Genomic DNA, 25,862 nt, shown 5'->3' with positions numbered 1-25,862 from the left:
TCGATTGATCACAAAAAAGGTTTTTTTTTTTTTTCAATTAGTTCCCTGTGATGGGAGACTGTCTTGACCTTGCTTCTATAGAATGTAAGGAAGTCAGGAGGAGGGGTGACCCTGGTGGTGAGAGTTACTCCTAACTGGGGAATAGTAAGGATAAATCCTGGGCCTTGTGCAGAAGTGCTGGGTTGGAAGCCATCTTTAGGATTCTGTTAGTCCAATTGGGGTCATGAGGGTCTCTATCTTTAACGTGATAGTAAACAGTAGGTCATCATCATATCATGTCTGGTATAATCTTAACCCCCAGGAGCTACCAACTCCCAAGTTGTGAGCTTCTTTTCTCTTTTGGGTAAACTATATGGTAATAGTGTTGCAACAAAAGTTAAGGCAGGGACACTTTTCTGTCCAAGTCCCTGATAGATGCTGGTTTCCCCAGGTGTCATCAGGATGGATTCCTTAGTGGAGGTTTTCTGTCAAACTATGATATCTCCCACAGCTGCTGCTTATAAGTCCCCTTCCCTTCAAGGCCCTGCTTACTGTAATCAAGTCCCAGCTAGAGCTGTGCTTCTAGTAAATGTTCTCTGGTCCTCTGCATCAATGAGCCATAGACCTGAATCTCCCATTCTTGGGTCACACATAAATTAGAACCTGATGAAGGTTATCGCTTAGCTGGGGATATCCACAACCTATGTCCCTATCCCATACTCCCCTGCATGTGCAAGGTGTCAGTGAGCTTGAACTTTTTTCCGTGGCACTCAGGCAGCCCCCCCACTCCATTTATCCCAGGTGTCCAGTCTGCCTTCCAGGCTACACAGATCAGAGGATAAAGTAGGCCAAGAAGTATTTGGAGGGTGTTCCCCAGTGTTTGACCAGACCATATCCCTGGTGGCTAGGACTACCTGCCAGGTTAGTCTTGGAGGTTGATGAGGGCTGCCTGGCCTGGCTCGAGTCTTCTAGGCAAGGAGTCCAAGCACAGTGGTCAGGAAGAAGAAGCCTGATCACTTGGCCATCTGGAGAGTTTAAGCTTCAATGTGTTTGAGGTTTGCTGTGCTTTCCAGTGTAACGATACTGAACCGATGTAGGTCCACTACCCAGTTTTCCATGGGTGATGTGGACCCTGGCAGCAACTCCATCTATTTTGACAGTAGTTGGCATGGTTAGCAACATGACATAGGGTCCTTTCCACCTGGAGTCTAGTGTTCCTGCTAGATGTCTCCAGATGTAGTCCACATCCCCTGATTAGATGTTGTGTATGGATGATGTTCGTGGGGTACACAGGGCAGAAATTTGTGGCTATAGATTCTCTTGAACAATGATGGTTGTTGAGTTCTTAAAGCCTTGGGGCAATCTAGTCCAAGTCAACTGCCCTGTGATCCATTTATCAGGGAATTTCCATTCAAAGGGAAAATATTCTTGACTCTTGGCTGCTAGTGGAAGACAGAGAAAACACATCCTTTTCCTATAGAACTGTATACTAAGTCCTGGAGGATGATAAAGAGCCCAGGAGAGTGCATGGGTTGGGTACTGTGGGGTGGATGTCAGCCACCCATTTATTCACTTCTCTTTAATCCTGTACTAGCCAGTAATCCTTAGTTCCAGGTTTTCTCATGGGGAAGGTGGGGTGTTCTAGGCCAATCAATACTTCTGCAAAATTCCCAGCTGTAAGAATCTATTAATAAGGGGTCTTTTCTCTTCCTGGGCTTCCTGGACATTGGGTACTGCCAGACAGAGATAGGAGAGGCTTGTTCCCTTAGCTTAACCAGGACTAGAGGCTGGTGCCTTTATTTCCCCATCCCAGCTGTCTCTGCCCATGCTTGGGGAAAAGCCTCCAGCCACCAGTCCATTTCCTTTGGTGTAGACCCTTTGGGGATTTGTTCAAATAACTGGTACTCATCTTCTAAATTAATAGTGAGCACTTGAATTGGCTCCCTACTTGGTCCTTTGATTTGAGGCCCTTCTGGGAGGAAATTAACTTTTTCACCCATCTTTGAGAGTAGGTCTCTCTCTAATAGATGGTAGGGGCAATTGACAATGACCATAAAAGAATGGGATACCCAGCCCATGCCTATTGCCCTAACATTCTCAACAACTTATCCTGCATCACTTCTAACTTCCGAAGTTTCTTTTTGATATCTCTACTAGCCTAGTGTAGCCTATGTCAACAGATCTTTGGGTAGTCCATGAATATAGTTTGGTGCCAGTAGCCACTTGGACCCATGGCTTATTGCTTGACAGTGGCCCATCAGAGTGTAGCAAGTTGGAATATTGAGCCCCTGTATCAACTAAGAATTGGGTATTCTTTCCTTCCACTTTCTGTTCTCCAGGAGGGGTTACAAACCCCATCCTTCCTATTCATTGTCTCCACCCATGGACAGGATCTTGGGGTCTTTGGATCACCCTTCCCAAGGCTCACCAGATGTCTTTTTTCTTATTGGGACATTCTTGGGCCCAGTGGACCTTTTCCTTGCAGTGTTCTCATTGTTCCTTGTCCAGCTGCTTCCACTCCTTCCAGTGTGGCTCCCTCTTCCCTGCTTTCCCTCACGACTCTTTTCCCATTTCATTTGCCTTTTATCCTCTTCTTTATTCAACCTTGCTTCTTTCTCTTCCTCAGTTTCCCTATTTCGATAGACTTTTTCTGCCACTTGCACTAAATCTCTCAATTTATCCTGCAACCCTTCTAACTTCTGAAGTTTCTTTTAGACATCTCTACTAGCCTAGTGTATAAAACCATACTCACTGTAGCCTTACGTTCTTCACTACTTGGGTCATATGGCATATCTGGCAGAATACCTCCATAAGTCTCTTTAAGAAAACCTCCAGTGACTCCATGGGTCCCTGCTTAACCTCTCTTACCTTAGTCAAAAGTGTGTCGCACCTGAGACCAGACAAAAGAGCCTGGTGATAGACCTTTAAGTGTTCCTTACCTCCAACTGAATTAAAATCCCAGTCCAGTCTCTGAAGAGGAAACCCTTCATTGATCTCAGAGGGATTATGGGTTGGGGCACCATTCACTCCTGGAACATTCTTTCTAGCTTTCAAGAGGGTCTGCTCCTTCTCCTCCATGGTGAAAAGAACCTGAAGGAGCTGTTGACAATTATCCCAGGTGGGCTGATGAGTAAAAAGAATAGACTTTATCAAGTTAGTAAGCCCCTTAGGGTTATCAGAGAAAGGTCAGTGTTGTGACTATCAATTGTACAAATCTGAAGAAGAAAAAGGCCAATACTGCATGGCTTGGTTGCCAGCTGCATCTAAGGGCCCAATAGCCTGTAGGGGAAGGGCTGCATTTTTATCAGGGAAAGGGCTTCTCCTGCTCTGGGCTCCCTTATTGAGTCCTGGATATTCACCTAAGTGGGGGAGGTGTGGGTAAATCCCCAGGGGAAGGGCAGGTCTGGAAGTGGGTGGGAGTTGCCTTGGCTCTAGCCATGATACCTTGTGGTGGGACCTCGGGAGCCACCATAGGGCAGTAGGGAGGCAGAGGTAGGGGCTCTAAGAGGAGTAGGCCCATAGCTCCAGGTTCGTGTAAGACTTTCTTTGGAGTTGACTCACTAGGTGATGATTCTTTTCATTCCTGGATGGGCAGGACCTGTGAAGGCTTGATGGTAGGAAAGGCCTTAACCCACAAAGGGGGATCAGTATCGAATTCCTTCCCAATCACAATATAAGGAACCTGGTTAGGTTAGATGGATGACCCGACCTTGAATATCTTCTTGAATGCCATAACACCTGGGAGATCAAAGGTCCAAATCTCAAGCCAACCGACTCTGAAAGGGAGTCATTCTGAGGAACACAAAGTTATCAATCTCGTTTTTAAAATTATCACTGACAAGTTATGAGTGCAATTGAAGGGAGTTGGGACTTTTCAGAATCCATAGTTGAGGCAGCAAGCAGTCTTAGAGCCCGGGCATGCTGGACAAGCTTGAAGCAAAGTTGTGATTGAGTCATTCCACAAACAGACAAGCCATAAAAGATAAGGGGTGACTCCTCTGTCTCCTGTGTGAGATATGTGTAGGCCCAGAGCTCTGATAATAAACTGCCTCCAGCGTTTGCATCAAGTCGGTCTCTTGCATTTCCTTGGGTATACTCTAACCCGAGAATGGAGTGGGGTCTCCCCAAAAGGAGGTCACTGACCTCACCCAATAATTAACTACCAGTTCAAGGGGGGGTTGATTCTGCCTGTCACATGTCCAAAAATGTCATCAGTCCCAGTCCAATAACACAAAGAGTCACGAGGAAGACAGATAATTTGCCCCTGCCACAGGTGAAACAACCCAGTAACCAGGTGACTCAGCCAGCTCCCACTGGAGACAGTCTAGAAGGTTCCAAAAGGAGCAGTGTCCTCACATTACCCTCTGTGGTAGCGGAAGCTTCCTCCAGTCACCCTGCAGTCACTGTGGTAAGGCACCTCTGCCCACCGTAAACAACCAACCACCGACCACAGGCTTCTCTAAAAGCCTTACAGACACTCACAATCAAACCAAAAGGAAAACACAAGAAACAGAGACAGACAACTGAGGTACCTGACATTTTAGGCTCTAGCAGGTCCTGAGACCACCATATCTCGTGCCATCATTGAGGCTCTCTGGCTTCCCAGCCAGTGCACCAAATGTAAGACTCAAAGTGAGTCTTAGCTACCAGGAGAATCCCAAATGAGACTCAAGAATGGAGTTCAATGCAAAAGCAAGAGGCTTATCTTTCTAGAATGCTGGGGTTGCCCTGCACCCAAAAGAGAGGTGAATCCTTTCTTTCATAAGCCTTTATAAAATTGTTTTAGGACAGATTATAGCAATAGCAACTAGCTACATAAGGATTGGTGGTCCTGATGGTCTTTACATTAATTGACTGGGCAGGGATGCGAACTCAAGGACCTTCCCAGTCTCCAGGTGTCTGGATAATTGGCTGGGCAAGGGAGGAAGACTTAGGTACCTTCCCTAAGGCATGGTGTGAAGTTTCATGTTTCTCTCAGATGAGGGTTTTGACTTGAGGCAACTAGAATGTACAGTAGGGCACTCTGAGTTCTCTACTATTCCAGGGCAGGGACTCTGGTGTAAATATAACATTTACTTGCTAGATGTAAAAGTATATTTTATTCTCTTGACCTAACTGTAATCTCAGAGGCTTACTGCCCCTGTCTGCTAACCTTGGCAAGCTTCTAGCCTCCATACAATCTAATCTAGGCTTACAAAGAGTTGAGCCTCTGAGACTTCATTCCTAAATAAACTCACCATTTTTTCTCCTTTGTGATGTCTGTCTGGTGTATCTCTCTAAGCCTCTCCTGAATTGCTCTGCTTGGCCTCATACTAATTTTTACAATCTCTTCTAATCTGAATCCTTCTTACTCTCTGTCTTATCTGTGTTCACCTGGGCCTAGCTTGTTATCTCTTCAGCCTGTCTCTGTAAAACTCTCCAGATAAAACTGCCTTCTCTCTTTCCTTGCACTTACCTTCCAAGGAGTTGCACTTTGTTTTTTCTTCTTGGGAGAGTTGTAAAGAACCCATTCTGTTAAATCTTTCTCTGATTCTTCACTTTGTCTCCCACACAGCTACAATTTTTTTCAAATTTGTAGGTTCATTCTACAAAACAACTTTAACTTCATTGTTTGGGATTTAAGGTATATACTAATATCATGTTTGTATTCCAGACAGAGGGATTAAAGTGGGTGCTAAGGGCTGAGTAATAACAATACAAGAAAAATTTTATTTTGTTTTTCTGAATATAACACAATCTCAAAGTTTGCAGTGTGAAATAACATCCTGTAACATTCTGGCATCTGGTGATTTTTGTGATGGATGAGATTTACAGATTCCTAAGGCATGGGATGAATACAAGACCTATGAATGCAGGCCCTATCTGATTAGCGTGTGTCTTTGTGGCCAGATTTGCTGAATGATTTCCTGAATTCCAAGATGCACAGAGCCTAAAGGCAGACATCATCAGCCACTTTTCAGTGACATCTATCTTCCTTGTGGTCAGCACTGTGTGTCTGATGGAAAGACTAGGTTTGTCCTTGTTGACCTTAAGTCAACATGGGCAGGTGACTCTTGGATACTGAAAAATGACTGCCTAGGGATTGGACTTTCACCAGGGCATCTGAGAAAATGTGACTTTCAGACACTGTTTGATACATACAGACCAAAATAGTGTTCAGTGGATGAGACATTGCAGGTGGACTTGTAATGAAGAAGAGTGGGATAGTGAGGACAGGTCTCTTATGCACTTAGAAAGACTTCTCCAAATGTGATTTGATCAAGAGAGGATCACCAGTGGCTTCCCCTGTATGGGAGTCATACATTTATGGGCAGAGTAAGAACCTGAATACTCTCTGGTATTCTGTTCAGGTACTCCCTCAGTTTTAGGATCAGACTGAACATATTGAAGGCCAAATATACTTCATGTTCGGACCTGCCTTCATTTTTTAAAAAAGATTTATTTATCTTATGTAAGTACACTGTAGCTGTCTTCAGTCACCAAAAGAGGGCGTCAGATCTCTTCATGGATGGTTGTGAGCCACCATATGATTTCTGGAGTTTCAACTCAAGACCTTGGGAAGAATAGTCAGTGCTCTTATCCCCTGAGCCATCTCTCCAGCTCTCCTGCCTTCATTTTTAAAAAGAAGACCTGAGACGTTGACCCACAGTTGGACCTGAGCTACACCCAAGTACCCAGAAGGCCCCCACTGCTGTCCTTGGCCAGAGTTACTCCCTAGGTACTTCCTACCAACACTTAGTCAAAAATTAGTCTGGTTGTTCTGATGTAATTTTAGAAGTTCATGACTCAAAATCTCCTGGCCAAGTTAGGTGAGTTGGGGTACCAGATATTGGCTAAAAAGGCACATCTATGCCGGACTGAGGTGACCTACCTGGGATATACCCTGAAGAATGGGCAGCGATGGCTCACAGAAGCTAGGAAATGGACAGTGGCACAGATCACGACCCCAACCACCCCTTGCCAGGTAAGAGAATTCCTGGGGATGGCAGGATTCTGCAGACTCTGGATCCCAGGGTTTGCTACCTTGGCAGCCCCCTTATACCCTCTAACAAAAGAAAAAAGGTAATTCATTTGGACTATGGAACATCAATTGGCTTTTGAGACTCTCAAAAAGATGCTGCTACAGGCCCCTGCCCTAGAACTGCCTGATTTTAAAAAAACCTTTCACCCTATACATTGATGAGAGAAATGGAGTGGCCAGGGGGGTCCTCACTCAAACTTTAGGACCCTGGAGGCGCCCTGTAGCCTACCTGTCAAAGAAAATGGATCCTGTGGCTAGTGGATGGCCCTCCTGTCTACAGGCAATAGCAGCTACTGCTGTGTTGGTGAAAGATGCTGATAAACTGACTATGGGCCATAATGTGACAGTGGTGACCCCCCACACCCTTGAGAGTGTCATTCGACAACTCCCAGACCACTGGATGACTAATGCTCGATGACCCACTACCAGAGTTTGTTGTTGACTTATGGTTGACCTTCGCTCCACCTGCCATTCTTAACCCCGCCACCTTACTGCATGAAGCTGACGAAACCCCCATACATTACTGTGAAGAGATACTGGCAGATGAAACTGGGACTTGGCCAGTCTTAACTGACCAACCATGGCCAGGGGTGATGACCTGGTTCACTGCCAGAAGCAGCTTAGTGGTAGAAGGTAAGCGCAGAGCCGGGGCAGCAGTAGTGGATGGGAAGACTGTCATATGGGCCAGCAGCCTGCCTGAAGGGACATCAGCCCAGAAAGCAGAGCTTATTGCCATAATTCAGGCTTTGAGACTAGCAGAAGGGAAGGCTGTCAATATTTATACAGACATACGGTATGCCTTTGCAATGGCTCACGTTCATGGGGCGATTTACTGACAATGTGGACTACTGACTTCCGCTGGGAAAGACATCAAAAATAAAGAAGAAATTCTTAGCTTGCTAGAAGTTGTTCATTTGCCCCGCAAGGTGGCGATCATCCATTGCCCAGGGCATCAAAAGGGAACTGGAGCAATAGAAAGTGGAAATCAGATGGCAGACCAGGTAGCTAAAGAGGCAGCACAAAGGCCACTGACTTGGTAATTAAAACCAAACCTCATCCAGTCGAAGAGATCCCAGAAAAATGGATCCTCACAAAATTAGAGGGGCTGGAGTACTTGACTAATATACACCACCTCACTCATCTGGGAACCTAAAAGATGATGAAACTAGTTAATAGATCCCCTCACTATATTCCTCAACTACAGAAGGCAGTAGAGGACCTAATAAAGAACTGTTGAGCATGTGCGCTTACCAATGCTGGGTCGAACAGGACTCATATCGGAAGATGCTTGTTAGGAAACAGGCCAGGGACTTTTTGGGAAATTGACTTTACTGAGGTCAAACCAGCCAGATATGGAAATAAATACCTTCTAGTTTTTGTAGATACCTACTCAGGGTGGGCTGAACCATTCCCCACCAAAAGAGAGATGGGTAACATGGTGGTCAAGAAGATACTTGAAGAAATTTTTCCCCGTTTTGGGATACCTAAAGTAATTGGGTCAGACAACGGACCTGCTTACGTCGCCTAGGTAAGTCAGGGATTGGCCAGACAGCTGGGGATGAATTGGAAATTACATCATGCCTCCAGATCCCAGAGTTTAGGGCAGTTAGAGAGGATGAATAGAACTCTAAAAGAGACCGTGACTAAATTGACCTTAGAGACCTGCGGGAATGATTGGACAGTCCTTCTCCCTTACGACCTATCCCAGGTCTGAAATATTCCCGGAGCCTCAGGTCTTACACCCTTTGAACTAATTTTTGGGTGCCCCTGCCCTTCTATATGACTGCAGAGAGAAAACCTGTCCTGTTTCCCCTCCCCCATTCCCCCATCTTGCCTCCTAGCTTGGGTGAAGGTGCTCGAGATCATGAGAAAAGAAATCTCGGAGCAGTTGAAAGAAACCTACATCGCTCGGGACTTGCTGGTGCTGCATCAGTTTGAAGTGGGAGACATGGTCCTGGTGAGAAGGCACTGAGCAGGGAACCTCAAGCCACAGTGGAAAGGACCCTACCTGGTGCTGTTGACTACACCCACCGCTGTGAAGATAGAGGGAATCCCCACCTGGGTTCATGCTTCACACATCAAGAAGGTCCCCCCAGGGACTGATCAAGATGAGTGGATCTTGGAAAAGACTGATAATCCTTCTAAACTGTGCTTCCGTTTCTTGCATACCTCCGAAGATTGACAATCCCCATGCCCCTCGGACACTGACTTGGCAAGTAATGGATACCAACACGGGAAAAATTATAAGTAGCACCCAAACCTTTGTGCCTGCGGGCATCTGGTGGCCACGTCTTGGGTTTTGTTTTCGACCCACAAACCCCACTGCCAGGAGTAGTCCTCCTAACATTGTTCAAAGCAAGGGGTTTTATGCCTGCCCTGGAGCCACTAACTCTAGAGGTTGTGGAAGGCCAGATGAGTTCTTTTGTAGGAGTTGGAGCTGTGTAACCTCCAATGATGGGGATTGGAAATGGTCAGTTGATTCAACTGATCGAATAACCCTTTCTTTTGCAAATCCAGGATCTGGGTGGCATGCCACCATTCCTCTATATGCAGGCAAGCCCTGTTCTCCTAGGGACCTAGACTACATAAGAGCTCAGTTCACTGACACAGGAAATGAACCCCCTTGACTACCTGGCTCCAAGGGTTGTACTGGGGAATGGTTTACTATAACCATGGGAGTAAACCTGGGTCCCTGATATCAATCCGATTCAAAATAGAAATACCACCCCCAGTTCCAATAGGACCTAACAAGATCCTCCTAGAGCAAGGCCCTCCTGCCAGGCCCAAGGCCCAGACTCCTGTAACTGCCCCATTTATCCCGAGAACTGTGAGATCCCTTAACACCATCATTCCTCATGGACCCTGGACCACAATCTGTACATATCCCTCTATGGGACAGAGACTGTTCAACCTGGTTAGAGGAGCTGTCTATGCCCTTAACAACACTGATCCAGATGCTACTATTGATTGCTGGTTATGCTTATCCTCAGGTCCCCCTATTATGAAGGAGTCACCTATAATGGGGATTTCAATAAAACCAGTAATCATGCTTCCTGCTCATGGGGGATAGGAAAGAAATTAACCCTGATTGAAGTAACAGTATCAGAGGAGAGTCCCAGTCTTTGCATAGGGACCCTTCTCCCTTCCGATCGTCATCTATGTGGCCAGACTCACTCCGTGAGCAGGACAGAAACCAACTATTAGTTGGTACCTTCTCCAATGGGCCTGCAACACAGGACTTACCCCCTCCGTATCAACTAGTGTTTTTGACCCCTCTCATGATTTCTGTGTCATGGTTCAGCTTCTACCCCGAATGACTTATCACCCTGCTTCCTACCTAGAAGATGAGTATACCAGCAAGAGACTAAAAAGGGAACCAGTTTCCCTAACCCTAGCTATGATGCTGGGAGCTGGTCTTGAGGTGGGAGTAGGGACGGGCATAACAGCCCTAATTGAAGGTAGACAAGGAGCTCAGTCTTTTCAGTCTCTAAAGGAAGCTATAAATGAAGACTTAGAGATGCTGCAAAAATCCATGGATGCCTTTGAGAAATCTTTGACCTCCTTATCTGAAGCAGTGTTACAGAATAGAAGAGGTTTAGATTTGTTATTTTTAAAAGAAGGAGAACTGTGTGCAGCCTTAGAAGAAGAATGCTGTTTTTATGCAGACCACACAGGAGTAGTCAGGAATTCTTTGCAGAAATTAAGAGAGAGACTTGAAAAGAGAAAGCGAGATCGAGAAGCACAACAGGGATGGCTCAGATCCTGGGACTCTAAGTCTCCATGGGTGACCACTTTATTCTCTGCTTTCACCGGACCAAGTCTTGTTATATGTTTGGTTCTAATCTTTGGCCCTTGTTTAATAAATAAAGGACTTGCTTTCATTAGGGATAGGGTAAATGCAGTGCAGCTTATAGCTCTCCAATACCAGTATCAACCCATAGTTAAAATAGAAGGAGAATATGATTACCATTCCCCATAGGAAGACACCAATTTTTAAAATTAAAAGATTAGAATTATTTAGCAGAAGAAGAGGAGAATGAAGGGAGTTTGAAAGGAGTTAGAACTCCTCAGAGTCCATAATTAAGGTTAAAGGGACGAATGGTGTAGTTTAACGTTGACCAGACTTCCTGCTAACAAAGATAAGCCTCCCTCCCTACATTGCTGATGCCCCGATCTGCATGTACTGCTTGCTGATGTAACCACGTGCCAATTTCTCCTGCCAATGTTTGAATCAGCCAATCGTGTGTAACTGGGCCAAATCCCCCTGACTTTTCCTATGTAGACCCCTGGTTTCCAAGCCTAGTGGTCGATTCCTCTGTCTCCTGTGTGAGATAATTGTCATCCCGGAGCTCCGATATTAAACTGCCTCGTGTGCTTGCGTCAAGTCTCTTACATTTCCTTGGGTGTGCACCATCCCAAGACTAAGTGAGGTCTCCCCCAAAGGGGTGTCCTACAGAGGCTGGAAGACAGAAGTTTCTGACCTGGATCTTGAGGCATGGTGAATAAGTAAAGCTTAGGTAGCCAGGCAGTGGTGGTGAACACCTTTAATCCCAGCACTTGGGCGGTAGAGGCAGGTGAATTTCTGGGTTTGAGGCCAGCCTAGTCTACAGAGTGAGTTCCAAGACAGCAAGTGCTACACAGCGAAACCCTATATGGGAGAGGGGGAAAGAAAAGCTTAGGTGCAGGCAAGGTAAATCACACCTTTAATCCCAGGAGACTGAAGCAAAGAGGTCTCTGAGTTCAAGGTCAGCCCAGAACAGAGTAAGTCCTAGATCCAGATGTGGTGACACACACCTTTAATCAGGGCCACACCTTCTATTGGAGGCCAACATATGGACATTAGAAGAAGGAAGATTCACTCTTGTTTGTTTGCTTGTACTTACTTGCCAGCACATCTATAGAAACCTACTTCTACAGAAGACTAGTGCAAGCAAGTAGCTCATGGGCCTGAGAAACTAGTAGATTCTTGGAGTTCCCATCCATGGCTGCCCATTTTTGGGTTAGTTGCACTACAGACTTTAAGTCATTACAATAAATTCATTTAATATATAGAGATATTCCATAAAATCTGTGACTCTAGAGAACCATGACTTATATAAGTACATACATACTCAAACTCACATACTCTGAGAAACACACACACAGAGTCACACAAGTCATACACTGAATGATAACAAATCAAAGCATATACTGAAAACATGGCTGTGAGGATTTATTCTCCTGAAGGTCTTAAGATCAGAGAGACTGGGAAGAGCTTTCTGAATAGGTGCCGATGTTCCTCAAGAGTAGAGGACTGAACTAAAGGGGTGAGCAGGTGGAAGGCATCTCCAGGAGGAGACAAAGTTCTGAGATGATGGAGGCACCCAAGAATCAATGGGGGTGACCTTATCTGAGACTCACTACATTGGGGAGATGGAACTTGAAGAGGGCATTTCCTATAGCCAGGCAGGAGCCCCAGTGGAGCAATAGAGACATCAATCTACCAAGAAAACATTTTTTAAAAAGTTTTACTTATTATATGTAAGTATACTGTAGCTGTCCTCAAACACCCCACCAGAGGGCATCGGATCTCATTGTGGATCATTGTGAGCCACCATGTGGTTGTTGGCATTTGAAATCAGGACCTTTGGAAGAGCAGTCTTACCTGCTGAGCCATTTCTGCAGCACCAGGAAATAAAACCATTTTTTAATGGTTTTATGAGACAGGGTTGTGTGTGTGTGTGTGTGTGTGTGTGTGTGTGTGTGGCTGTCCTTAAACTTACTCTGTAGATCAGGCTGGCCTTGAACTCTAAAATCTATCTCACTTACCTGTGCTGGGATTAAAGGTGTGTACCACCACTGCCCAGCAAAAATTTGACCCAAAATGTATCCTGTCTAAAAGGAATGCAGGTGTTGGGCAGTGGTGGTGCACACCTTTAATCCCAGCACTTGGGAGGCAGTGGCAGGCAGATTTCTGAGTTCGAGGCCAGCCTAGTCTGCAGAGTTCCAGGGCAGATAGGGCTATTCAGAGAAACCCTGTCTCAAAAACAAACAAACAAACAAACAAACAAAAACAACAAAAAGGAATGCAGGCACAGGGGATGGGGCAGAGACTGAGGGAATGGTCATCCAATACCCTGCCCATCTTGAGACCCATTCCATGGGAAGCACCAGTCCCTAACACTATTAATGATACACTCTTAGGTTTTCAGACAAGTTCTTCTTGTCCTCTGAGAGCCTCTACCTTTCAGTTGACTCAGACAGATACAGACACCCATAGCCAAATAGTGGATGGAGCTTGGAGACTCTTATGGAAGAAAATTATGAAGGATTATGGGCCTAGAAGGGGATAGGAACTGCACATGAAGGGCAGAGTCAACTAACTGGGCCTTTGAGGTTCTCAGTTTCTGAACAATCAACCAAAGAACATACATAGGCTGGACCTAGACCCTCCCCACATATGAGCAGATCTGCAGCTTTGTCTTCATGTGATACCCAAAACTAGAATGGGGGCTACCCCAAAATGTGTTGCTTGTATTGGGATGTGTTCTTCTAGCTTGGCTTCCTGATCTGAACTCAGTAGGATAGGAGGCACCTAGCCTTGAAGAGACTTAAAATGCCAGGGTGGACAGATAATGGGGTGGGGGCACCCATTCATATGAGAAGGGAATGGGGGAAAGATTGTGGGAAGGGATGACCAGGAGGGTGGCAGTGAGTGGGATGTAAAGTGAATAAGTTTAAAAAATAAGTTAATAAAAAAGAAAAAGAAAAGAAAAAAAACAAGAGTGGAGGAACCTTGTGTCCAAAGGTACTTTAAGTCTTTTTTCTTTGAGGTCATGGCAAGAATCCATATATTCTCTAACACAAGGGACATATATATCCTGAGAGGCAACCACAGTTGTCAACCAAAAACACTTGAATTCTTCCAGCAAATTCCTCTGCCAGCCAAAAATTCAAATATCTGCCAGTGGTCTATACCAACCTAGTACTGGAGTCCAAGGTATGTACCACCATAATGTTACTCATTTTATTATTTAAAATATATTAATTTTTATTTCTTTTCATCATGCGTATGGTATGTCTATGTGCAGAAATGAACAAGTCTTCCCATAGACCACAAAATGTCAGATCATCTGAAGCTAGAGTTACAGGTGGTTATGGGCATGAAAACTAAAACAATCCTCCCCAGTAAGAGCACCAAGCAATCTTAAACTTTGAGCCATCTCTCCAAGAGAATCTTTGTTGTGTTTTGATAAGGATTTCAGGAAGCTGAAGTGTATATAATCTTGAAACATGGGGCATGTTATTCTGAAAATTCTGTGGAAGAAATAGGGACAGAGAGAAGAGAACACAAGAATATGTGAAGGGCAAACCGAACAGTGAATACCGTATTCAAATCTCTTTGAGTGTGTCAAGGTGGGTCTGTACTGTTGACCTTAGACAGAATTTAAGCCCTCATTCTCCAGATCAGTATTTCTCATTGAACTATGACCCAATGAAACAATCACCATTCCCAAGTACCTCCAAATAATGCTGAAATACGCATGCTTTATCTGGAATGAGTCACTTGAGTTCCGGCTTTCCTTTCTCAGAGTCCAGAAGTGACCACTCTCGTTGCCAACAGAAACATAGTGTGGCCTCCATGTTGTAGACACAGAGTCCTCCACAACCTGCACAAATGTTACTCACAAAGCAGATCTCTTTTGGCTGACGTATAACATTGAGTGTGACCATTAGCTCAGAACAATATTGTGCAAATTTTTGTGGGAGGACATTACCTAATTCATCATAGACCTCATAGGGTGCAGAGTACATTTCCTTGGTCAGCTGTCTCAGGTTTGCAGTATGCTGCAGTAGCTTCTCCAGGCTGTTCTTAGATAAGAAGTTCATCTGAAAATCAACCTCAGTGAGCTGGATGCATTGGCTCAGAGCAGGCAGGAGGACATCGATTTGGAAGTCCGTGATCATACAGCCCTTCAACTCTAGCTTCTGCAGTGTAGCTGTCAGTCGTTTTAGAAGTCTTCCTAGAAATTCATGACTTAAATTTATAAAGTCGATGCCACTCAGATCCAGGTGTTTGAGCTGATAGACTCTTGGACACTGGGACAGACACCACATATCTGATTCTGACAGCTTGCAGCGAGTGATTGCAAGGCTCTCTAAGGGAGTCTCTAAGCACCTAAAGAGAGACAAAGAAGATCATCTCCTTAAACTTCAATAGAGGTACACAGAGGGCAATGATTCCAAGAAAAGAGGCTATTTATGTCTAAGGTCTTTATGTGCTCATAATGAAACTCAAGATTAGAGTGCTCCCTGATAGAGAGTACCCAATAAGTCTTGTCACTATAAGCAGAGGACACACAACACCATCATGACTGCTTTTGCCTGAAGGTCTACAGTGCCCTCTGCACTTACTAGCATAATACTACATCAGAGGACAAATGATATCAGAAAGTGAATCCCAGTAGGACTGTCTTGGAAAGACCTAGAACCATTCCCGTGTGTGACAAACTTGAGAGCATGAGGCCCACCTCCATGGCATGGACTTGGTCCTGTCAACAGAGTTCCCAGAAGCCCCAATGATCCTCAATCATTACTCAGCCCCTTCCTGTGCTTAGATGGCCTCAGACTCATGGGGAGACAGAAGCAGATCAAAAGTCTTCATACAGTTCTCAGGACAGAACTGACGTGGGGCAGAAGGTGGTTTAAGCTTTTGTAGCCTCCATAGATCTGTTTTTGCTACATCTGGATCCTAGCAAAGAACTTTTCTAAATAATGGACACATACCTGATAGTCTGAGTTTACTGAAGTGAGAACTCAGGATGTAGAGTATCACAAGGTCAAATCTGTGTAAATCCAAGATTGTCAGGGAAGCCACAGGTGTGCACTGACCTTTCATGTAACATAGGCTTTGATCTGGCCCCTGGATAAAGCTCTCTATCCTTACTCACCTGAGCACTTCATCCAGATGTTCATTCACAAAGCAGACGTCATTCAAATAGAGATGCTGGAGCTTGTGGAGTTTGGAGAAATGGGGAATGATCATTCTTATACACCGGTCTTCCATGTCTTTATTTCCAGACTGTTCCAAAGATATGTGGACATTATTGAGAAGGAGTTTTTGAAGGTTTCTCATCTGGCCCAGGTCAGAGGCTATCATTGCAAGAGTGTCCAGGTTGAAGTGTTTATACACTTCCAATTCCTGGATAGAACTTGGCTCAACTATTTCCAGAAGATGCCAGGGGTTGTAGTGAGGGTTGGGCAAAAACATCACCTTCTGACAGTTCACCTGTACATCTTTTCTCTTCTTTGCCCACTCATAAAAATATTCATTGTATTCAATTGTATGCCTGGGATTCACATAAAGGTTTATCCACACAGTCACAGCCTGTGTTCCCCATTGTATGGGATGATTCCTCAATAGTTCTGTCTGGCTAAAGTCTGGAGGGCAGGAACCATTCTCTATTCCATCCCACGCATTCCAGAAATTATGGTTGGCATCTCGTAAATCAAGCACTTGTAGGTTCCACCTCCTGTGGATCAAATGGGAAAAATATTCAGATGACAGAAGAGACAATGTGTAAACAGATTTGACCTACAACACAAAGACCCTTAAATCCATTCCTCGAGGGAAGAGGCTGGGACAAACTCATTGCATATTGCCTGCATCTCTTCTCTGCTATGCTGTATACAGCACTTTCCCTTTTCTTAGTTTCTCTCCTCAGAGATAGTGACATCAGAAGTCTCAGATTCAACTTGGACCACATTGTGAATACTTTCCTCAATCCATACACTTCCCTCTCATCCCCATGCTCCCTTGGTGTCTCTTACCTGGGTCGAACTTTTTGTCTCATCAGCAAATCCAGGCCATCCAGCATAGCCTTCAAGGTCTCCAAGTCAGGAGTCTTCATCAGAGCTCCCACAGGAAGGCATGGGAAGGGCCAGGCTGCCACCATCTGCCTCAGGATGTTATGTTGTTTGCTGCTAAATGCATCCTTAAAGAGTGGTGGGAAGAGCTCCTCTTTCATGTCTTTTAGAGCATAGATTGTCAAGGCTTCATCTTTCAGCAGGCTTTGTTTTGCCAGCTGCTGGATCGTGGGAGGGGTCTTGAAGTTCATTATGACTTTCTTGTGGGGAGATACTATGGAAATAGGGAGATAAGGGAATTATTTCAGGTAAAACACATTTTAGCTTGCATCTTTCCCTACTAATTATTCAAATCAAACTCAGTCACTGTTCAGGCAATGTCATAAACCTGTATTTCCCATTAGACAATATCTATTTTTCTAAGAGCCACGTTTCCCTTAAGGGCCTTCTTGAGATTCAAAAGCACCCATTTCAACCCAATCATTCTATAGCTCCCTTGCTGGGAAGCTGGTATCAAGACAGTTGATCTGAACTCCACACTTTTGTGTGAACCCCTCTACATTATCTCTGATAACTCTAAGAAGCAAACTTAAAGGTCTCATACCCAATCTATATATGAATTAAATCAATGGAACAGTTTGGTAGAAGCTGTGATATGGATTTTGTTACTTTGACTTCCTTAAGTTTTAGACCCTGTAGCCACACTGAGCTGTAGTGTGTTGTTTAGAAGACTGAACTGTGGAAATTGTCAATTTAATGCTTCCATGGGTTTCACAATTTTCATTTTCTCTCTAAATCTATAATCATTGTGAATTAGGAAATTTTAAGGTGTACTGAAGATATTGGTAAGAAAATAAGGTACTTCCTCAATGGGCCAAGTCCTTGAATATTACATACTTGGCTCTCTATAAATGGCACAACTTGAGGTCTCAGAACTTAGGAGGGGAGGCAGCAGAATCAGTCTTTCATGGCAGCTATATATGGAGTTCTAAGCTAACCTGAGTTAAATCACATTTTCTACTTCAAAACAATCACACCATACAACGAATCAAAAATTACAATAACCAAATATTAAAAATACTAAGATGAAATGGGAGGCTGGCTGGCTGGGTGAGATGGGGCATCCTGATGGATTGAATGACTTACCTGATCTTCACACTTCTTTCAGGTTTTCCCACTCTAGCAGGAACAGGCAGTCACTCCAGGCTCCAAGCCTCAGACTATCTTGTGCAGCCATACTGAACCTTATATGCACATTTCCTCACACCTTACCTTTTTAGGCCCACCTCTCAGAAACAAGCTACCACCTGATTGGGTCATAAAGCCTCCACTCATTTAATTATTTTGACATTTACATCTTTAGCTAGATTTAATCACATTTCTATGTGGGAATGTTTAAAATCAGAGATTCTGGTTAAGGTCTCAAAGCTTACAAGATGTTTCTCCTCAAACTCTGAGCTCTGAGATTACTTACCATAATGAACTACATATTTTGGAAGCTTCTTCTCTGTTTGAGACAGGGTTTTCCTGTGTAACTGTGGCTGTCTTAGATGGAACTCACCATACAATCTGGGCTGGTTTAAACTCATTATATAGACCCTGCATCATCTTTCCTTATAACTGAAGTATTAGGTGGGTTTGAGCCATAACACCTGGATTCTCTTTTGCTCTACTTTCCCACATTGCATCATGGGAGACTTACTGTGCTGATCAGAAAGGGCCTTTTCGTGAAGCAGCAGTACTTAGGAGAAGCATGAATGACATCAAGGCACACAAGATTACATATGAGTGATTGTTGAGAAGCAATCACAAGTGAATGGATGAAGAACAGTCATTTCACCTTTTTCTGGCTTTTGACTGGAGTTAGAATGGGGCAGGTTCAGGTTGTCCCCATCATTTGTCTCAGTTCACAGTTTATAAAGTGCTTTGAGCCCTGGGTCTGGCTACACATTGTTGACTAGCCGATTTCTTACCTCCATGGGGAGGTGATTCTAGAGCCTGCTCCTTCTTTTCCCACTAATTCCTGCAATGGCCAATGAGTGGTAATCTTGATACCACTGTGTATGGATACTTGTGGTATTCTGAGCTTGAGTGGATTCTATACAGGTTTCTCAGGGGTCTAATTTTTGCCGGACTCATCTGAGGCCTAGGCTTCTAAACCTTCCACTGCAGTTATATCAACCAATTAAACTAATCCTCACAGAACATTTTCAAAAGGAATATTGCATATTCCTAAACAGGATGACCTGTATTCCAGGCTCGTTTCATATAGAATATAAAAAGGAATGGCCATGAACATCCACATCTTCTATCCTCCACCTCTCAATCTGCTGGATGCATATGGAGTAGGTTATGAGCTGGGCCTGGATTCAGTAATCTAGCCTTGTGCCCTAGTACCGAAGTCATTGTTGAAAATCAGATAAGTCACCTCAAAGGTCCTTAGTTATTTCAGGAGAGGGCAGGCTTGGAGGTGTACACCTGCCTCTGGGAGGCACAGGGCTGAACAGAAGAACTTCACTGCAGTCTGGTTACATAGTGGTAACGTATCAGAGCGGGGTACATCTGGGTGACAGCAACAAAAAGCCACAACGGATCTGCCAAGGCCCAGGTGTCCATAGTGGTGTCATGTTCTGAACACCTGTGGGTCTCAGAATCCTACCAAGCTGATCTACATCTTCAGTCATTGACAAAGTGAGATAGGACCCAGATCTCAGTCACAGAGTCTCTCAGAATTGCAAGTAGCCAAAATGGCTCAGAGAGATTCCTTTCTTCCTCAGATGAGCATATTAAGCATCTTTTATTGATCCAGTCTCAGTGTTGTATGAGGAAGGCTAAAGAAAGACCATTGCAAGTTCATGGCTTGCCTTGTGAATAAAGTTAGTTATATGGAACTCTGGGATTTTTGTTTTGTTTTTAAACCAAAAATATAGAAACAACCAGGCATATTGATTCTCATTTATTGTTCCAGCACATAGGAAGCAGAGGCAATTGTTAGCGGCCATCCTGATCTACATAAAGAGATCACAGGTAATTAATCAATGAAGCTAGACCATATCTGGAATAAAATGCTGGTAATTAATGACTAATTATGATTAAGTGGAATGGTAGAGGAACATGCATTTAACTCTAGTATCATAGAGCCAGAGGCAGGCAGATCTCTGTGGTTTTGATTCTGGTCTACATAGCTATTTCTAGACAGCAAGAGCTATACAAAAACCCCTGCCTTGGGAAAGTAAGTTTCATTTTGTTTTACCTAGGCATATTGAAATAGTAAGAAATAATTCAGAAGATGCCTGCTTATTCTTCAGATTTATCTCTTAAGAATTTCTTTGGCCGGGCGGTGGTGGTGCACGCCTGTAATCCCAGCACTCTGGGAGGCAGAGGCAGGCGGATTTCTGAGTTCGAGGCCAGCCTGGTCTACAGAGTGAGTTCCAGGACAGCCAGGACTATACAGAGAAGCACTGTCTTGAAAAAAGCAAAATCCAAAAAAAACCAAAAAAAAAAAAAAAAGAAAGATCTATACTCTATTTTTAGTTGGATTATTTAGATTTTAGTTATCTAGTTTTGAGTTCTTTGTATATTTTGGATATTAGTCCTCTATCAGATGGGGAATTGGTAACACAATTTTCCATTCTTTAGCTGCCACTTTTTCTGAATGTCACAGTTCTTTGTCTCATAATAATTTTTCAGTTTCATTTAATAATTGAAGTTTTTTAAAATTTACTTATTTTATATATATTGTAGCTGTATACTGTGTACAGTATACACCTTCAGTATGTCTTCAGACATAACAGAAGAGGTTATGCGCCACCATGTGGTTCCTGGGAATTGATCTTAGGACCTCTGGAATGCTCAGTGCTCTTAATGACTGAGCCATCATTCCAACCCAGAATTTTTTTTCTTTTGATTTGTTTCTTGAAACATGGGTTTTACAGAAAGCACTGCATTATTGGCTTCCCTGGAACTCACTTTCTAGACCCTACTTGCCTTGAACTCACACAAATCTTCTTGCCATTACCTCCCATGTGCTGGGATTAAAGTTATGTTCTATCACTGGTCAGCAATGCCACCACAGCATGTCCAATTCAGAAATGTTTTGTCCAGTTTTAAAGTTTTGTCTTGGTATGAAAGTTATAATTCTCCTATCAGCTTGTGAAGTCTGTCCAAAATATCCTGTTTCCCAAAAACACTATCTTATTCTAACCAATCTTGGGTGAATTTATCCCAGTGGGAAGGGATCACCAGGAACCCAGAGACCTCAGTCTATATTTTGATGATAAACTATGCTTAGTTTTCCCAGCCCTCGTGATCAGAACAGACAATATTCTATTGTCACTCAGCACTTACAAACACTGTTTTTGTTTGTTTGCTTGCTTGTTTTGATTTTTTGAGACATGTCTTATCACTGGATGTTTTGAAACTCACTACATAGGTCAGATTGGCTTCAAACTCAAAGATCAATTTGCCTCCGCACCCCTGTTGCTGGGATTAAAGGCACACCCAAAAATGGCAGAAATAACGTGACATCAAAATCAGCAGTCAAGGCGCTTGGGTAACTCTCAGCTCTCATTCCAGCATGGATTGCCTTGAATTCAGGGTCACACTGACAATCTTAATGTGAGTGTAAAAAACCCCACAGAAACCATACTGATCCAATTAATATTATGGTTAGCCAAACCTCAGTTTTCTGAGATGGGAGAATCTCTGTGAGTTCCAGGCCAGGCAAGGTTATATAGAAATATCTCATCTAGAAAAAGACAAATCAGTAACCATATACATGAGCTTACATGAGAAGAGGTATCCTGATGGAGCTAAGGGACTTACCTGATCTGGATACTGGTGATAGGTCTCTGAACCCAGGCAGGGAAAGACTCTGACTGCAGGCACCAGGACTCTGGGATATTCTCTGGAGTCTTAGACTTTTTGTACACTTTTCAACTGGATGCTTTGACTCCTTATATACCTTTCCATTGAACCCTCCCTTTGTAGTCACACCCTCCCACCCAAAATCGGCCTCTGGTTAAATAATTGAGAATCCACCCACTTGCCCATTTTCACATTTTGATGGTATAGGTTGTTGGATCAGATCCATAATCAGGGAGAAACTTAAGGCAGACTTATGTCAAGAACTGATTTATTGAAGTCGTTTGGTTGTGCCTTTAATCCAGGCACTCCTTAAGCAGATGCAGTTGGATCTATGAGTTCCAAGGCAATCTTGTCTACAGAGTAAATTCCAGGACAGTCAGGGTCACACAGAGAAACTGTCTTGACTACAACAATGAAAAACAAAGAAAAGCAAACCAAAACAAAACACCCCAAACAAACAGGAAAAAAAAAAGACTTTTTAGATTGAGTCATGCACAGACAGCCAGGTTTTTTATTAGATATTCTCTTTATTTACATTTCAAATGTTATACCTTTTCTGGTTTTCCCTCCAAAACCACTCTATCCCATCCTCCCATTCCCCCTGCTCACCAGCTACCCCACTCCCACTTCCCTGTTCTGGTATTCACTTATACTGGGGCATCAAGTATGAATATGAATCTACCATTCATCATGGTCTAGTGTGAGAGGCACTTCAAATAAGTCATTACCAGTCAATTTCTCATGAGGGAGAGAGGTGAAGCTGTTTATACTTTGGAGTGAAATCTAAGTTATACATTTATTTCCAGAGCTCTCTCAGTATTCTGGTACACTTTTTGAATCAGAGGTTCATAGAGTGTCATGATATGCACCCTATAGAGATAGCACAACCAGCCTCATATATTCTTGCTAAAACCTGATATCTCCATCAGTAAAATGCTAATCTGAAGTTCTGGCAAAATCTCAAGCCTATTCATTAAACCTTGCCTCAAAGTTTAAGCTCTCAGATTTTGTTTTCTTTTTTTTTTTTTGTCTACATTAAACCTCTATAACTTAGGCCTCTCCTGAACTCATTATGCATTTTTTTTTCTGAGTCAGGGTTTCTCTCTATAGCCCTGGCTGTCCTGGAACTCACTCTGTAGACCAGGCTGGCCTTGAACTCAGTAATCCGCCTGCCTCTGCCTCCCAGAGTACTGGGATTACAGGCATGTGCCACCAACGCCCGGCCCTCATTATGCATTCTTCAAGTCTCTGAGAAAACATTAGGGGTTTTTTCTTTTTTTCTCTTTTTTCCTTCCCTTCCTTCCTTCCTTCCTTCCTTCCTTCCTTCCTTCCTTCCTTCCTTCCTTCCTTCCTTCTTTTATTTCCTCATTCTTTTATTTCCTCTACCCATTTCTTTCTTTCCTTTCTTTCTTTCTTTCTTTCTTTCTTTCTTTCTTTCTTTCTTTCTTTCTTTCTTTCTTTCTTTCTTTCTTTCTTTCTTTCTTTCTTTCTTCTTTCTTTTTTCCCCGAGACAGGGTTTCTCTGTGTAGCCCTGACTGTCCTGGAACTCACTTTGTAGACCAGACTGGCCTTGAACTCAGAAATCCACCTGCCTCTGCCTCCCAAGTACTGGGATTAAAGGCATGTGCCACCAATGCCTGGCCATCCCCTTGCATTTCTGTACCATGTTGGCTTTTAATGGAATCATTGCCATGATGAGTAGAAAGTACAGTTGGGCCTCAGTAATCCTCCAGTCCATGTAGATATGTATGTAAATAGACTGTGTTTATGTTGATAAGATCGCATTGCAGGAAAGAATGAACTGAGATACTGGTGAAAACCAGGACTTCTTGTATGCTTGGGTGATGTGCTGTGTACAAGCTGATTTTGTGGCATGAATTGTACTTCCACCATGGAGTCAGTTGTGCTAAAGTTTAGGGACCTGTTCAGGAGGTTGAGAAGGAAGGAACAAAAAAAATCCCTAATGTTTTTTTTTTCCCGAGACAGGGTTTCTCTGTGTAGCACTGGCTGTCCTGAAACTCACTTTGTAGACCAGACTGGCCTTGAACTCAGAAATCCACCTGCCTCTGTCTCCCAAGTACTGGGATTAAATGTGATCTCAAGGCCAGCCTGGGCAATTTATAAGACATCTTGTGTTCCAATGGTGGAAAAAAATATGAACAGACCTATGTGGCTTGCATGGAGTGACTGCCTGGGGTGTATATAGGGTGTGTTCACATTAAGTTGATCTCCATACAGACAAGGTAAGGGACTGAGCCCTTCTGGCAAGGTCTTTCATCCAGAGCACTGGGATTAAAGGCTTGAGCTAGCTCTTGAAGCTTCACTTGAAAACTTTTGTGACAGGTTATTAGAGCTGTCCCTGAAGTCCAGATCCTTCTGTCTATGAGTGCCTCCAGGGCTCATCCTGAAATTCAAGTGGGGATCTGCTTGGTAGTTTAATCTCTTTGATTTTTATTTGTTTGTTTGTTTGGTTTCTTTCAGTTGTTGGTTTTGTTTGTTTGATTGATTATTAACTTATTTATTTATTTATATCCCAAACACTGCTCATTCCAGTCCCTTATCCGTCACTCCTCCTTCCTCTGTGTCAAACTTCAGCTTGAAAACACAAAAGGTCAGGCAGGCTTCCAGCAATCATTTAGAAATTGATGGATAGAAGATGATGAATTGAAGGCCAGCCTGCACTACATGACACCAGTAAAAAGAAAGAAAGGACAAGCAAAGAAAGATGCTTGGGGAAGGATGGGGAAGAAATGCATTAGAGGGTCTGGTAGGAGAGAGAAGTTGAAATTGGGATGTAAAGTGAATAAATAAACTAATTTTAGGAAGGATGATGCTTTTTTTTTTTTTTTTTTGGATTTGGTTTTTTTGAGACAGGATTTCTCCATATAGCCCTGGCTGTCCTGGAACTCACTTTGTAGAACAGGCTGGCCTCGAACTCAGAAATCCACCTGTCTCTGCCTCCCAAGTGCTGGGATTACAAGCATGTGCCACCACTGCCCGGCTAGGAAGGATGATGCTTATTTCACATTTTTGTGCTCTTTTGTTTTGTTTCAACCAACTTAGATGAACACAAGCTCCCCCTAGCCTGAGTACCAGGATGGTAATACAGTGATCATCCACTTTTTAACTTTGAATCTATTGGATAATTTGCAATTATTTTTATATATGCAGATAGATATACAAGTGGGAAAACAATGCCAGAAAGGTTTTGGGTCATAACAATTGAGGCATGACAATGGGTCAAAGTCATCTGCTGTTACGGTTTCAAAATCAGTATTTTTCATAGTGACAGGTAATGTCACCAAATACTAAGGCTTTTAAAATAAACTCAGCATATTAATATTTCCATTTGGGAAGATGAGGATAATAAGTTCCCACACATTTATGATTAGCCTGTACTATAAACTAAATCATAGTTCTTTTTTTTTCTGAGACAAGGTTTCTCTGTGTAGCCCTGCCTGTCCTGGAACTCACTCTGTAGACCAGTCTGGCTTTAAACTCAGAAACCCACCTGCCTCTGCCTTACAAGTGCTGGGATTAAAAGCGTGCACCACCACTGCCCTAAATCATATTTCAAAGAGCAAAGAAACAAGATTCAATATGCACTAAGCAAAGCTTTATTCATGACACTTGAGAATATCTGATCAAGAATCCCAGATTTTGAGAAAGCAAATCAAGAGATCTGCCAGGAATTGAAAGGTTTGTGGTCTACATAGTGAGGGCTTGTCTCAAAAGCCAACCAAACACAAAACAATCACTAGTTATGGATCACCATGTAGTGGAATATGCAAGTCACACACAACCTCTGTCTGTTACAAATAAGGCTTTTATGAGCATGGTAGAACAACTGTCCTCGTGACATGGTAGAGCATCTTTCGGGTTTATGCACAGGAGTTGTATAGATGGCTATTCAGATAAAATTAATTTTTCATTTTTTTGATGAACTGACATTTTGATTTCCAAAGTGGTTATACCAGCTTGCAATCCCAGCAGCAATGGAGGAGTGTTCCACTTTCTCCACATCCTTCCCAGCATCTGCTGTTGCCCAAGATTTTGATCTTAGCCATTCTGATTGATATAAAGTAAAATTTCAGGGTTATTTTGATTTTCATTTTCCTGATGAATAAAGATGTTGAACATTTTTTAAGTG

General features: G+C 43.3%; 1 protein-coding gene across 1 annotated transcript; it reads right to left on the bottom strand.

Annotated features, from left to right (window-relative positions):
* Positions 1 to 14,542: 14,542 nt before the first annotated feature.
* Positions 14,543 to 17,097, bottom strand: LOC127680424 (PRAME family member 12-like). Its single transcript, XM_052175881.1, has 3 exons — positions 16,811 to 17,097; positions 15,931 to 16,512; positions 14,543 to 15,158 (listed from the first exon to the last, which is right to left on the bottom strand). Exons 1-3 carry the CDS (start codon positions 17,095 to 17,097, stop codon positions 14,543 to 14,545), a joined length of 1,485 nt encoding a protein of 494 aa, XP_052031841.1.
* Positions 17,098 to 25,862: the final 8,765 nt, after the last annotated feature.

The sequence above is a fragment of the Apodemus sylvaticus genome, chromosome 3 (genome assembly GCF_947179515.1).
Source record: "Apodemus sylvaticus chromosome 3, mApoSyl1.1, whole genome shotgun sequence".
Lineage (NCBI taxonomy): Eukaryota > Metazoa > Chordata > Mammalia > Rodentia > Muridae > Apodemus > Apodemus sylvaticus.
Note: the sequence above shows the minus strand (reverse complement) of the source record. Positions and strands in the feature narration are given on the sequence as shown.

What these genes read in the sequence shown, in the direction of transcription:
- LOC127680424 (XM_052175881.1), bottom strand. Translation starts at nt 17,097, where the DNA reads ATGAACTTCAAGACCCCTCCCACGATCCAGCAGCTGGCAAAACAAAGC. An exon ending in AGACAAAAAGTTCGACCCAG is followed by an intron (nt 16,513 to 16,810) that starts GTAAGAGACACC and finishes TTTGATCCACAG; the next exon opens with GAGGTGGAACCTACAAGTGC. An exon ending in CATCTGGATGAAGTGCTCAG is followed by an intron (nt 15,159 to 15,930) that starts GTGAGTAAGGAT and finishes GTCTCTCTTTAG; the next exon opens with GTGCTTAGAGACTCCCTTAG.